The sequence below is a fragment of the Macrobrachium rosenbergii genome, chromosome 36 (assembly GCF_040412425.1).
Source record: "Macrobrachium rosenbergii isolate ZJJX-2024 chromosome 36, ASM4041242v1, whole genome shotgun sequence".
Lineage (NCBI taxonomy): Eukaryota > Metazoa > Arthropoda > Malacostraca > Decapoda > Palaemonidae > Macrobrachium > Macrobrachium rosenbergii.
This window is the reverse complement of record NC_089776.1, coordinates 7,570,511-7,585,757: the sequence shown is the minus strand read 5'-3', so window position 1 is coordinate 7,585,757 and position 15,247 is coordinate 7,570,511. Positions and strand designations below refer to the sequence as shown.

At 35.5% G+C, this 15,247-nt stretch overlaps 1 protein-coding gene across 3 annotated transcripts in view; it reads left to right on the top strand.

The window, feature by feature from the left end:
• LOC136856595 (WD repeat-containing protein 11-like) overlaps positions 1-15,247 on the top strand; it is a 29,947-nt gene that overhangs the window by 2,487 nt on the left and 12,213 nt on the right. For 2 of the 3 annotated variants that reach the window (XR_010858412.1, XM_067134508.1), the window contains exons 2-7: positions 996-1,107; positions 1,921-2,074; positions 10,419-10,592; positions 12,129-12,351; positions 13,166-13,334; positions 14,820-14,958. Coding sequence is in view for 2 of the 3 variants with exons in the window: in XM_067134508.1 (XP_066990609.1) it covers positions 996-1,107; positions 1,921-2,074; positions 10,419-10,592; positions 12,129-12,351; positions 13,166-13,334; positions 14,820-14,958 (971 nt within the window). In the remaining variant the exon portion in view is untranslated. Of the gene's footprint in view, positions 1-995; positions 1,108-1,920; positions 2,075-6,765; positions 7,373-10,418; positions 10,593-12,128; positions 12,352-13,165; positions 13,335-14,819; positions 14,959-15,247 lie in introns of those variants that run through there. The other variant, XM_067134509.1, reaches the window with a different exon arrangement.

Sequence of the window (15,247 nt, the reverse complement as noted above, 5' to 3'; positions counted from 1 at the left end):
GACATCTCTAAATCTGATGCTGGTGCGGGAATTAGAACTGTTTCTTCCCTGAAATGCAACAGCACTTTATGCTGCATGTCTTTGATACTTGTTCCAGGAGCGTATCGCCATCTAAGTGGTACTGGCAGAAATGTTAATACAGCCTGTCTTTAGAAACTAATTTTAAGCATCTCCCAAAAACGCACGAAGGATGTAAAATTTTTGTGGGCTAACAGTACACACCAGTGTGCAAGGAAATGAACTGGCAGACAGTGAGACAAGGACAGTGGTAACAAACGTGCTGAAATGGATTCCCTTGCCATTCCTGGACACCTTGTCAGGCATAAACAGGAAAATAAAGGAAGCCTGTTAAATGTTGTGGGTGAGTCTAGTGGCAGTAACCAAATATTGCTGGAAATTATCAAATCAGCTTGGCTGTGGGTTTACAGTTGTATGCTAAGGAAGTTGGCCACTACTTTCTAAGAATTGCACACTCACACACATGCATACATGACTTTGTGCCCCAAAGATGTGTTAATTATGCAAAAATACTAGGCACACTTTTCAAACTTTTCCTGTGGCTTCAGCCGACACACACACACACACACACACACACACACACACACACACTTGAGGATGGTGTGTATAAATTCCACAGCACTTTTAGATTTTTTTGAGGATTTTTTTTAGACAAATCATTTAATTACTGAGCAAGTATTGAATTGTTTTTTATTTGGAATATAAGTTGTGAAAGAAGTAACAGAATGTGTGGATTGACGGTCTTGGAAATTTTCCATGAAGGCTTTCCTTTTTTATCTGAATTTTACATAATCAAAATAATATATGTGACGTCAATAATCATTCATCATTGTTGTGATAATGAATGACAGAAATAAATCCATCATTAATCATTTAGAATTTGGTACACTTTTTCTTTCAGTGACATGACATAAATGAAATGTTACATGTTTTTATAGAACATAAAATTATATTCAGTACATATTTTTAATTTTCAGGGGTTGGCAAGGATTTCTCGCTTATGGGGCCCAGTCAACAGTAGTTGTGGTTGATCCAGTGACTCTTCAGTGTGCGCAGACTCTGTCAAAACACCGCACTCATGTAGTTAAGGTACATCAGTCCTGATTTGTATTAATTAATCCCCTTGAGAAGTATTCACTTTAACTCATTATTATTATTATTCAGAAGATGAACCCTATTCATATGGAACAAGCCCACCAAAGGGGCCATTGACTTGAAATTCAAGCTTCCAAAGAATATGGTGCTTATTAGGCCAAAGAATATGGTGCTTATTAGGAAGTAAGAGAAGGTAAAGGGAAATACAGAAAGAAGAGACCTGAGTTATCACCCTGGGGGAGGACAGTCAAGGTGGATTTAGAAATTCTAAAAATGCTCAGAAGGAAAAGATTAGGTAAAGACAAAGGAACTTTCTGATAATCCACCAAGCAACTTTTGCTTTCTCATTTCCAAGTCAAATAGAACACTATTAAATATTATGCTTTCAAGTTGCTGTTCTGGGCAGGTCAGACCAACTCCAGAATTCGAGATATCCTTGTTAAACAAGAACTGTTCACCAACCCCAGGACAAATCTGAAATTCTGAGTTGTTACCAAAAACTCAGGATGAACAAGTGCTCTCTTTAGTGTGGCATCCCCTTTGATTTTTTCTCAATTGGCCCTCTTATAGCTGTGGGCTAGTTTATTGCTCCTTTTTAAAAAAACAGGATGCCCCTGACTGGGATTCCTCTTCATTCTAATCTTGGTTACTTGTTTCACAGTATATCTGTCCTGGCAGGAAACAGTATTTCTTATAATTTTTCAAAAGTTGTTAGAAAGTTCAACCTTTTTCTATTTGAAAATTTACTAATTTGAGGCAAAATGTGTAGTTACTGAAGGTAATCTTTATTCATTTCAAAAATTTCAGGTGCGATGGAGAAAAACAAGACACTATCACCAACTCAGTGCTCCTTATAGTCTGACTTTAGCCTCGGCGGATAGCAACGGCACCATCATTGTGTGGGATGTTACGAGAGGAGAAGTAACAGCAACACTTCAGGATGGGAGTAAACCTATTCAAGGTAACGTTTTCAGTGCGGTTTTTTCAGGCAGATCACCGACAATAGCAAGTGACGAAAGTGGTGGATTGTTGTCTTGAATTTTTAGGTGTAGTAATGTTCCCTTATTGATTTTCTACTAGTTTGTGATGTTCTGCTGATTGTTTTATTGGTTATGCTACTACACTAAATGTTTTTGTGATTTAAAGTTACTTCTGGGGATGGACATTGAATAGTGTTTACTATCATATACATATCTTTGTTGATATTCTTGTTTTGGTGTACTTTTCTAACTTGCCAGTCTGAGGTCAGTAGTGTGTATCTAATGCAGTTGCCCAGTTATGATAATTATAGTGTATGTTTCCAGACAAAATATATAGGGGGTAGTGTCGTCAGTGCACCTCATGCATGGTACACTGTAGGCATTACTTAAGGTTCTTTACAGCGTCCCTTCGCCCCAAGCTGCAACCCATTCATTATTTTTACTTTACCTCCATTAATATTCTTTCTTCCATCTTACTTTCCATCCTTTTCTAACAATTGTTCCATAATGCAATGTTTTCTTCCTGTTACACCTTTGTAAACTTTGACTCTCAAATTTCCTTTCAGCTTCAGATGACCTCATAGGTCCCAGGACTTGGCCTTTTGGCATAAATTGCATGTTCTGTCCTATTCTCAGACAAATTATAAGCTTAATTGCAGCCAGTCCGTTGAAGAATGAATTAGATAAGAGTTGATTATCATGACTGATTTCTTTCTTTGAGAGGTTGGTTCTTTCTTCAAGATGTCTTCTTGGATGGACTACAGTAATAGGTCTTTGAAGCACTTCTATCTTTGTAACTCCATGCAACGTTTGTGGTTGCTGTTTTGTCTCCTAGGCTGTGCAACACTTTTTCAATGAGGTTCCCCAGCATGGAGGACTTGGAAAATGGTTTCCTTTCCAAGTCCCTTGATGAAAGGGGTAATATACTTTTGCTTGATGGATTGCCAAGATGATTTTACATTTAGTGAGTGGCATTTTGAAGTTTGTCTAGAAAGTAGGTGTTTTGAAGGATGATTTTTATCAGTTTTTATACATACTTTAACATGTTTGGTTGAGGAAATTTTTCATGAGATATCTCAATAAGGTTATTTAGTTTGATAATGACCATTGTTGCATTGCGACAACTGAAACCGCTTTCATTTTTGTAGTATGCATTTTTCTGGTTTTAATAGCTCTGATAACCTTAGTCATACTCACATTTACTTTATACTTTTTCCTGTTACTAATTCTTTGAATTTTTTTCACCATTTTTTGCAGTTTTTCTTCACTATACAAAATCAACTCTTGTATCATCAGCAAACACTAACCATTCCACAATGCATTGACAGGCCACTTTCTCATTCCACAACATTGAATTTATATCCGATATTATTTTGCCTGAATTCTTGCATCACCACATCCATTATAATTTTAAACACACACAGAAGCAAGGTCTAGAGAATATACATTCTCTAGACCTTGCATAGTAGCATACACACCCTTGGTATCAGAACCACATTTACACCCAACTAGTCACTCTCCCACCTATGTATTCTAAAACATCTCATTTGCCTTTAGTTAATGTAGCCTTCATCATTTTCTGCATTGTCCCTACATCTGTTCCTTTCATAAGGTATTTTCCCGTCACATTCAGTCTTACCACATAACTGTTCCATAACAAATAGGCCTATGCATACTAGATTCACATACTACACACTTTTCATTATCTCAACCCACAAAGCCATTCTCAGTCATTTGTGTGCACTCACTTTCCTTAACAAAATGCTATCTCTTTTTATAGTGCAGTTATACATAAGTTTATCGTTCACACTAACTTTCCTTAACAAAATGCTATCCCTTTTTTTTTAGTGCAGTTATACACAAGTTTATCATTCACACTAAACCGAGTGGGAGGGATGTGCAGATTTTTTCTACGTTTAGATAACATGTAGTGAAAGTTTAGATAAAATGTAGTGAAAGTTTGGATAAAATGTAGTGAAAGTTTGGATAAAATGTAGTGAAAGTTTAGATAAAATGTAGTAAAAGTTTGGATAAAATGCAGTACATATGATTAGCGTATACAGTACAGTGGCCTCCTATAAGTCTTAGGTTCCCGGACCTCTTACGTTAAGCTGGAAATTTACAAATCCAGAAATTTAGAAACCCTCCCTCAACCAAGAAAACGTAGAACCCTCCCTCAAGAAAACGTGGAAACCCCCGCCCCCAGCCAAGAAAACGCACCCCTGACTGTTCACGGTTAAAAAAAAAAAAAAAAAAAAACTAATGAGGAAATAGGCCTACAGTAGTACAGTACAGTATTTGGTGTAGATTAAATATTCATAATGACATATACATACGTGGTGTATAAATAAAAGGCAAACAATATTCAGCATACGTATTTTAGCCAAGGCTAGACTGTTCTGAGTAGTGAGTAATAAGTAGTTTGACCTAAAAATTATCATCAAACAAATAAAATAAAAAGTGATGTTGATGAACGTGTTTCTTTGCATTTCTTTACTGGAACTACATTATTGGATGTGTTTTCTTTCCATTCTTTATTGGGACTATATAAATGCATGTTAAAAATCTGTTTAGGTTAATTATTTATTATGGCAGCAACTTGTCAAAGTTCAACGATGTTGTCTGAAACCTTCGAAAGCGTGTGTTTTTTTTTTTTTTTTTTTGTTACGAAGTTTCCGTAAACTACAAATTTTTAACATTATAAAATCACAGTACTTAAACATACTAGTCATGGAATATTGCAGTAAACATAAAGATAAAAAAATATGCATACACAGTAAAATAATATTACGAATAATTATGGAACGAAAATATTAATGATGTATTTCTGACATTGGCAACTGAAACTCTAGTACGGCTGAATATATTGAATTCAACCTCCTTTAATTGAAAAAAATTTCTGACGTAATCAGACATAACCTGATGCATTTTGATAAAAAAAAAATTAACGATAAATATGGGTACTCACCAAAAATACGAGTGAAGACTATCACAGTTTAGCCAAGTGTCAGGAAAGGTCTATTTTCTTGGCTTAAAACACCCAATAGCGCACTTTATATATTTTTTTAAATAGATTTGAAGGTATATAATCGTGTAATATTCGACCCGTATTTTAGCATAACACAAAAATTAACTTCATGCCAATTTGGACTCGATTCCAAGCACTTAGGCCACCCAAATTATGCTCCAGAACAGAGGCTACATTTTGCTAATCGTAATTTAATACTTTTTTGATAAGTTTTAAACGGACAAAAATATCACATACGCACTCGAAAAATAAAAACGGAAGATAAATTAAAATAGTCACTGTAATGATGAACGATTAAACGTTGGAAAAAATCACGTTTCATTACTGACAAAAGAACTCTGGAACAATGGACTACCGTTGACATATTCGGTCCAAACCAAAGCTTGGTTGGACGGTCTCGATGGTTCTTTTTTTAAAATAATTAATGTACGTATATGACAAGAGACTTGAGAAAATAAGACGCAGTTTAACAAAGTAATTAATTTCAGAAAATTATAATGAAGTAATTAATTTGAGAACGAAATGTAATTTTATGTAGTATATGGAAATGGAGAAAGTGATAATTAGCAACTCTTAGTTTTTCCACATTACGAGACCAAAGATGGACGATGTTACTTAACCCGATTACGAGGCGTTCGCAAAATTCCTCATTAAAATTAAAATTTCCGCATTTCGGCAGCTGTTAATTGGAATATGATTCGCACGCTCATCAAAGTGATGTAGTTATTATAAAAAGCTTTGCTGTATCATAAATGATTAATGACTATAACGTACTGTTAAAGGATCAACATAAGCTAAATAAAACAAAAAAATCACAAACTACATAGGCTTTTATTTACGCGCTTAACTAAAGGATAGTTAATGTAAGCTTTTAACGCATAAGATTACACTATAATAAGATATAACACATTTAAAAAAATAATGATAACAATACGGAATTGAGAAGAATAGCAGCGAATACACAATACAGATCTTGTGTGTAAATGTTAATGAATTGAATGCAGTTAGATGATTGTTTAACATCTTCGACTGGACATAAATTAGGTTTTGTTTGAAGTCACTGTACATACCGTGTATGAGATAGGCATAGTGTTGAGGCTGCACCATATCTCCAGTACATAAGCCCATAATATATATATATATATATATATATATATATATAGCCCATAATATATATATAAAAAAATAAAAAAATTGACAAGACAAGAAAATAAATTTAGGAAACAGATCGAATTTCTCGACTCGTTTTCATTAAGGATGTGATTCGGAAAATGTGAAGATATATATACAATTATATTCTTTGTGAATGTGGTAACTTAGATTAAGAGCATTCTGTAAGTTTTCTTATGAATGTTTTTAATCGTTGATGGAGAAATGTATACATCGTTAAGGAAATATATATAACACTTTGGGTCAGCAGTGAGGTCTCGAAACTAAAAAGAAAAAAAAAAGTAAAAAGGACAAATGGTGGCTGGTAAAGATTGAAACTAAATTGGAAGAACAACAAGAGTCATTACAGATAGTTGATAAAAACTGAATATTAGAATCTGAAAATCCAAGAAGCACCGATTGATATGAAAGAATTGCATACAAACTTCTTTTTTATGGTTTAACTGGTAGTTTTAAAGGAAACTGCAAACTACTGGTGATTGCTGAGCTGGTTTCTTGCCAACACAGACACTTTGGTCTCAGTGATATCAACAGTTAAAAGATACTCATAGTAGCAAGTTTAGCCTTGAAACGGAGAGAGAAATCCACTGTTATGTATGAGTACAAACATATTTAAAAATAAATCTGTACAGAAAGGTTTTGGGAATCTGTTCAATTTCACTTTTCAGTGAGTCAGGTCTATTGAAAAGGGAAATCGAAAGAATTCCCAAAAACTCTCAGTATAGATCTATTTTTAAATATATTTGTACCACAAAACTGTGGCTTTGTTAACATCTCTAGTGTTAGTAGTTGTAAGCATCTGCCTGATCACCAACAATATTCCCTCTAGAGAGATCCCAGTGACATATGCATTTTAAAATCAATAACAAAAGAGAAGTAAAGGACTGTAATGATAAACAACAAACAAGCAAGAGCACTCAGTTTTCTGCAAAATGTTCCACTTGTATATTAGTGTCTGTTTCTTCTTGTTTTAAGCCAATGTCAAATTAATGAAAAGGAAAACATATAAGCTCTTTGCTACACGTGGTCTAGAGAAAAAGTAGTTGTGTACTGTACTGCCATGCCTTTGTAGACAGCTTGTGTGAGTGGTTTTTTTTTTTTTCTGTGGATTAACTTTTCTGCCTGATTTTTATGATTTTTGTTTATTTTCTGACGCTTGGTGACCTCTGAATTTACATATATTGAGCTTTAGTCTTTAGATATTTTAGTCTCTACTTGGCTACCCCAAAATCCCAGTCTAACCCTGCTTAGCCTATGAGAATACACTGCAAGTCAATAAAATTTACAGAATTCACAGAAACAATAACACATCATTACTAAGTCTAGTATAAACATATTTTACTTGAAATACACCTGTAAATATGGCCCTTTAACAAGCAAAATGTATCTAGTATTGAGACATTTGTTGTGATATTCTAGCTTGATCAAGACACTCTTCTGCTCCACACAGGTGATCCAAAGTAGTGTTCAATCTGTATTATGTATTGAATTAAAAAGTAATGATTTTTGTGTATGTGTAACACTGAAATTAAAAAAATCACAGTGACCAGATGAACCATGAAAGATAGATACAGTTGCACAGTACAGTATGCTACTACACCTTGTCTAAATATACTGCCCTTAATAGGCATGTTTTCTACCTAACCTGTGTAAGATGGGCTACTAATCCACCTGACTAATATTTTTTATTCCCTACCTGTATTTCATAACACTAATATTTGGGTAATGGGTAAACATACTATCAGCGTACTACAGTACTTTGCTATCCAACTTCCTTCATATAGGCCTAAGACCACAGCTTGACCTTCAGAACGATGTCCCACAGGGTCGTCTTTAGCACACCATACTAGGCCTATGTACAAATGTGAGAGCAAGATGGTCAGATATCTCCAGCTTCGTCGTATGGGGTAAGATCTTCTGCTACTTGTCAGGTGGCAGTGCCATCAGCACGCGGAGAAACACACAGAGCAGAAGCATGACCCCTAGCAAAGTATCAGGAGCACCCACAAACACAGTAATAACGTTTGCATTGCACTAGATTTGAAATCGTACACTTCAGTCACAGGGAGGGCCTCGGGACTGTGGGGGTTCAGCATTAGGGTTTCCTTCTATTTACACCAAAACCTTTCCCCTTCCCCCAAAACCCCTTCAGCATCAGTTAACCAATAATTACGCAGAATTACCATCGACCCGTAGTTCCAAGTAAGCTTACTTGGCTGAGCATAGGCTATTAGAAGAGTATTATCCCTTCCACTCCAGAGTTCACTCTGCATACATGATCCTCACAATGCATAGCTATATTTACACTTTTGCTGAATTATGTGTAATTATGTATACAATTTACACTGGTACAAAATAGGTAATTACATATATAATTAACACTGGGAAGATGCAAATAATTGTACATTGGAATGTTTTCGCTTATCTTGACATACTCTGTACACTGTAGTTAGCCACTCGGTCAGACTTCGACTCTGGTACTTCATCAGCTTACCGGTAATCCCATCAATGTGTGGTGCCTGTGATTTTTTACACATTTTAATTGCACTCCTTATTCCTCAACACCCACTTTCATAAGCATTCTCAAATTTACACAAAGCCTTGCCACACATGCATCTGTCAGATACGCCTCTTTGTATCTTTCACCTTCAGTTAACCTTCAGATAACTTCATTTACACCAGAATGAATCCTCTTCGATAAGCATCGCTTCTTTAAAGATTAACTTGCTCATTAACATTTCTGTTTTTTTATGAAGGAGTAATTTTGTCTCCCTAAAGTACCTGGGAATGTGTTCATTATTACCACAAAAATTTTTTTTATTGTACCCCACTTTTTTCACCCATTTTTCCATATTTAACTTAATCATCCTCCTTTGTAGTACGTTACAGTTATCTCTGTTGCCTGGCAAATGTACTTCAAAGAATTTTTTTCTTCCCAAACTCTTCAATTTTTTCTTTTCACTACTTTTATTTCCTCTCCCTAACTTCAGTACTGTATGGACCCATAGATTAATTTTTGTACTATGATCCTGTGCAGTGATAATCTTGTTCTCGTATTGTAACCTTTAGTGTAGCACGCCACAAGCAAAGTGAAATGCTGTGAAATACATCGTTGTTTAATTTCTAAAGCTTCCTACCATCAAAGCTTCAAGCCAAGTGCCAAAGATTTTGTGTAAATCTAGCCTGTTGTGAAACACCAAAGTTAGTGTTTGAGAAAAGATCTGGTAGGTACATCCCCTATTTCATTCTTGTTCTTGGTCAGAATTGTTTTCCTTCACTACTTGTGGTATGTAGGCAGCACACTTTGAAGTGAATGGCAAGGCTCTTTTTTTCATGCAAGTGTATTTTTAATCTCATTTTTTCTAGGTTTATCACTCTGGTTGCTATACACAGCAGTTTACCACGCTATCCTGCACATGGACATGTGTTGTATCTATTCTCATATTTAGACAGTGAACATCTAATTGGCAGGTTACTTATCTTCCACTATTTCTTTCTTCCGTTACTTTTCCCTGTTGGTGACAGATGAATTGCCTAATACCAGGGGATTTTGCTTTTGCAAATTATCCCCTAGGGATGAATACCTCAACCAGTTTCATAATTATTACTTTTCCTCATGCATCCATTCCATATTGTCTTAAGCATGACCATCCACTGCCCTCAGCTCACTTGGAAGATTGAAGGGTTGGTTATATTAGGTCAAAAGGTTCACTAGTTGTACCCTGATGATTAACGTCACCTATTCGCTGGTACTGTTGTCGCCTTGTTTTAGCATGCGGAGGTTTCTCTCCAGGTATATATTTAGGTGTACTCTGCTTTCTTTTCAGAGGCTAAAATGTGAAAAAAGCCATAGTTCTGGGCTAAATTATCTGTTCAGAAAACTCTCATATCAGATAGGTGGTTAAGATCCACGTTTTGTCGATATTGGAACTCCAGTATCGTCTGAATAAGATGGAGTCAGTAATCTATTCAGGATATAGTTGTTATATTTTTCAAGAAAGGTCATTATTTTCATATTAGCTTTCTATAATTGTTTACGCGTATAGTATATCTGATTTGCTTGAGTTTTCACCAAACAAATGGATGAATTTCATCAAGTGGATTGTTTAATATTAATTTCTTTTCAGAACTCGAGTGGCTGGGTGGCGTCGATGGCAGTGAACACCTCCTTGCAGCCTTACACCCTCCTTACTCCATCATCATTTGGGACACACGTCACAACACGAAGTTGTGGAAGAAATCATATACAGAAGTGCTGACAACATTCCATTTTGATCCTTTTCATAATAATAAGATGGCATGTAAGTATGTAATTATGTTTTTTCTTTTGGAATACACAAGTGTTTTTTTTTTTTTTTTGGAATACACAGATAAGTGGAGTGGTGACTCTTGTGTAACAGAGAAGTCTTTCTTATACAGAGTGACCTTAACAAATAACCATTTGCACTTACAAACAGGAATGTAAGAAATTGATTTTGTACATGCAAAAATAATCCATTATATACTGTAGTGCAGTTTAAGGTATGCGCAAGTATAAAGTTATTATTCACTTAAATGACAAATAAGTACGTAAAACCAATGTTTTCAAAAGAGAGGCAGCATAAAAGGTTATCCATAGATAAAAAGAGCTAATATGTACTCCTTTGTTGACTCCTTACATATTAGGCAGGGTTAACTCTATTGTATTGATAATATGCAGTATGTGTCCGTAAACTGCACAGTATTTATTTTTATATTGACATTCAGTAGGTAATAAACTAAGTCTATATTTAGATTTTCCATTTTATAGCACTCAGGGTTGGGACTTAAAATCTATATTGTGTCATCCTTTATTACCATAATTTTTTGCTTTATTGTTACAATAGTAATGAAATAATAGAGGGTAGACGAAACATTTTTATTGGAAATTGAGCGAAGGTATGATAGCATAGTCAAGTACAGTATGTACAGTATAAATATATTAAAATATATCTCTTCAGGTTTTCTTGTTTACTCAAGACCCTGGGTTTATGATCATTCCACATCAGATCTTTCCATTTGTACGTTATTTCAGAAAGACTAATTAAGTTAAATGTATAAATATGTATTATTTAAGATTGACCACGACAATCTCCCAATAAAAAAAAAACGAAAGATGTGTGCTTCAAAGATTGGTTAGGTTTGAGTAGTTCAGTTGGGTGATGCATTGAGAAGGCACAATACAGGATGTTGTTTGTTCATGCACTGCTTCATCTAAGCATCCTTTCAATCACTATGAAGCAATTTTTGGATATCAGTGAATTTATTATGAGTCTTTCAGCCATTACTAAGAATGATGAATGCCTCATTTTAAGATTTGCGTAGTTGCAAAGAAACTGAGTTTTATCGTGATTCTTCAAGTTGTTAAAATGTCAACAACTGAATGTGTTGTAGTTTGGAAGTTCTGTAAGTTAGTTGAAACGATTTGCAGTACAGGATCGCGAATAATGAAAAATTTTCACCCAAGTCTAGTACCAGTATTGCTTGAGGTGATTACATGCAAGAATGTTTTTGTTTCTTCATTTTCTGTTTTGTAATATTTAGCATTCATGGTTTAGTATGTCATAAAATGTTTCGAAGAATGAAAGAACGATGAGAAAAGAGAGGTATATTTTAGGCTATCTTGGAAACGTTATGGGTTAATACCCCCTATAGACAATATTGTTACCATTCCGTCTCTTTCAAAACTTTTCATTAAACTGTAGAAATGTAACGTCTTTTGCCAATACGAGCACGGGGAACTCGGGTAATTGTTTAGAAAAAATAAAATGCTATTCACTCATAAAAATTGAAAGATTTTAACATTACAAGTTTTGTAGTTTTAGGAGGCGGCTGTGTTTTATTTGTTGAAGACTTCAGCCTTAACAAGTGCCCGTCATCCAATGGTCGAAAGTTCTATGTGTCTACACCTCGTACAAGTCCTGGTAGAATCTCCAGCTCCATTCCGTCATCTGCAAGTAGTAATTCATTAACAGACGAAAGAGCCAGCTCAAAGATCAGGCGTAAAATGAGAGAAATGGTTGTTGGGGAGGTCAAGCCAAAGTAAGTCAAATGTTGGTGTCACTTTCTTTTATGCATTTTTGTGTTAATAAATTTCATTCGTGTGTGGTAGTGACTTTTTAACTGTTTAGAAGATATAGAAAAGAGCAAAACTACTTAGATTTCACTCCAGGTAGAAAAGAGTCATATACCTTTTTTTCACTGGGAAAGAGTTTGATTCAGCACAAGTACAGTTCTGCACTGATAGGCCTGGACCTTCAATGGCCTGGACAAAACTTTGTAAACTAAGAATTAAGCATCCAAACCAGGAACTTTCTATACTTTCTCTGAAAAGAAGGCAGGCTGCTGTCTTTCCAGTTCTGTGCACTGGCATTGCGTCATGCAGTTGAACCAAGAAAGCAAAACATTCTTGCAGTGTGCTGGGTTCACATGCAACATTCCAGATCCTCCCGTCTTAATCTGTCTGCATCTCTAACTATATAGCATTGTCACAAGAAATACTTATGCAGTCCCCGGTTATTGGCGGGGGATCCGTTCCGATGGCATGACAATAAGTGAAAATCACTGATAACTGAAAATCAGTGATTGTCGGCGCTGATGACCGGGTATTGGCGCTGATAACTGGAGGTTGGCACTTCTGTTAGGTATGTATCGGTGCCAATACCCGATTATCGGCTCAGATAAGCAGAAATTGGCGCAAATCGGCTCCAAAAATTGCTGATTTTTGTCGCTTGACAAGTCCCATAAAACCAGATCGCCGGTAACTGAGCCCCGCCAATAACTGGGGACCACCTTCCTATGGTAAACAAATTTTCTACTAATTTTTATTTTATTTTATAAAAATACAATTTTCCAGGAATGATGATGTTAGTCAACTAGCTGAGTGCCTGCAGTTAGCATACCACAGAACTGTAAGGGACCAATTACTTTTGCTCTACTCCAGAGAGATTTTAGTTTTGGACCTGACGATCAACCAAACTGTTGGGATCATTACCATCGATCGAGCAGTGTCTCCTTTCAGTCAGGTATTGTAGTTTTATTGCTTTTATCATTGGTTTTGTTATTAATATGGTTAGTTATTCTGACTGTAAACATATGTTCTGTATAATACAGTATTAATTTCATTCTGCACATTTTCTGTAGCTAGAACACAAAGGTTAGCGTCTTTTATGCCATATTTTTTTAGTTCCTTACAATCCAGTGTCTTTGATAAACCATATCTGTAATAAATTTCAATTTAGTGCACATTATATTATAAGAATATCAGTAGATGAATCATATGAAATTTTAAAATAATTTTCCTACTTTTGGTCAGAGTTAATTTTGACCATTTCTTATTGGGTCCATATCCAAGTCAGACAGGTAAAATCTCTTGCTGAATACAAATTCTATAGAGTGCTGTTTGTAAATGAAAATCTTTAATGACAGGTGTGTATCATTGTCATACTGGTAAAGTATGACCTAGAGGTAAACTTTCGTTTATCGCACATTTTAGTATTCTCAAATGAGCTATTTACTTACAGAGCCTGATAATTTGGGTTAAGATTAGTGGCTGTTTACTAAGTTAGGAAAACAATCTGTTACAAGAGTGAGAGAGATTCTCCCTCTCACATTCCTTATTTAGTATTCCAGTTCAGTCCTTCAAGTTTGAGCTTCCATACTCATTTCTTGTCATTATTACTTCTAAAGTGTTTGTGTTCCTCATCTTGCTGAACTCATTGTTTATTGATGAGTACTTCTGCTCAGGCATTTGTTTTTCCAGTAAGGTTTGCTTGTTATGTAGCCCATATTCTTTTCATCCTGTCAGTTCCCAACCACAGTTGCCCACCAGTTATCAGATGAGACCCCATTTTTTGTTGTGATAAGAAGACATTATTATACATCTTTGGAGAAATAAAATGGATAATATTTTCATTTCCTGAGAAACCAAGCAGTTGGCAACTACTAGATTTGTCAGCCCTGTCAGATTTCTTGACCTCCTATTAACTGCCTAGCTGTATGTTTGCAGTGCAGACTATGGACTTAAGCTCTTCTTTAGTCTTTTCTGCTAGTATTACATGTGATTAATACCCATATTTTGTTTTAAGTTTAACCATACATCATGATAAATTTATAATCACAGAGGGCTAGTGCTGATAAAGAAATAGATTCACAGGAAAATCAGTTTAGTTCGTGGTATTTAGTTTCAGTAAATTGCGATGGTGTAGACTGTAGAGGAAAACAGATGGTGCTAGCACCAGCGGTAATACCTTTAACAAATTGAGTTGTGGCTGATCATCATTATATTATATACTGCATTGAGTGATTGTATATGTTCAAGGGCAAAAATGATGAACATTGATGTAGCTTTGAGCACCCTGTGGTGTATATGTAGATCATTGTTACAACGCATGTATTAACTCATTTGTAGTGTTATGAGAGATGGAAAACAACAAAGTTATAAAAATTGGTTTTGAAGATTGTTAATTTTCTGGTCAGGTGTAATTTGAATATGATTTTTTTTTTATCAGGTCATATCCTGTTGGCAAAGAGATGTTTTATTTTGCCTCCACGAATCTGGTTCGGTGTCTGCACACTTTCGCCGCCGCCTCTTGCCTTTACCAGCTTCACCGGACTCTGATAAGGAGAATCAAAATACTTGGCATTCAGGTGAGTCATTTCTTAATGCTCATTGATGTAGTTGGTGGGACATCTCAAGTTAGGCTTCATGATTTTCTTAGCTGAATTTTCCCCGTAGGGGGATTAGTGCTGTTAGTGCACCTCATGCATGGTGCACTGTAGGCATTACTTAAGGTTCTTTGCAGCGTCCCTTAGGCCCCTAGCTGTAACCCCTCTCATTCCTTTTACTGTACCTCCATTCATATTCTTTCTTCCATCTTGCATTCCAGCCTCTTCTGCTAATTGGTTCATAGTGCAACTGCGAGGTTTTCCTCCTGTT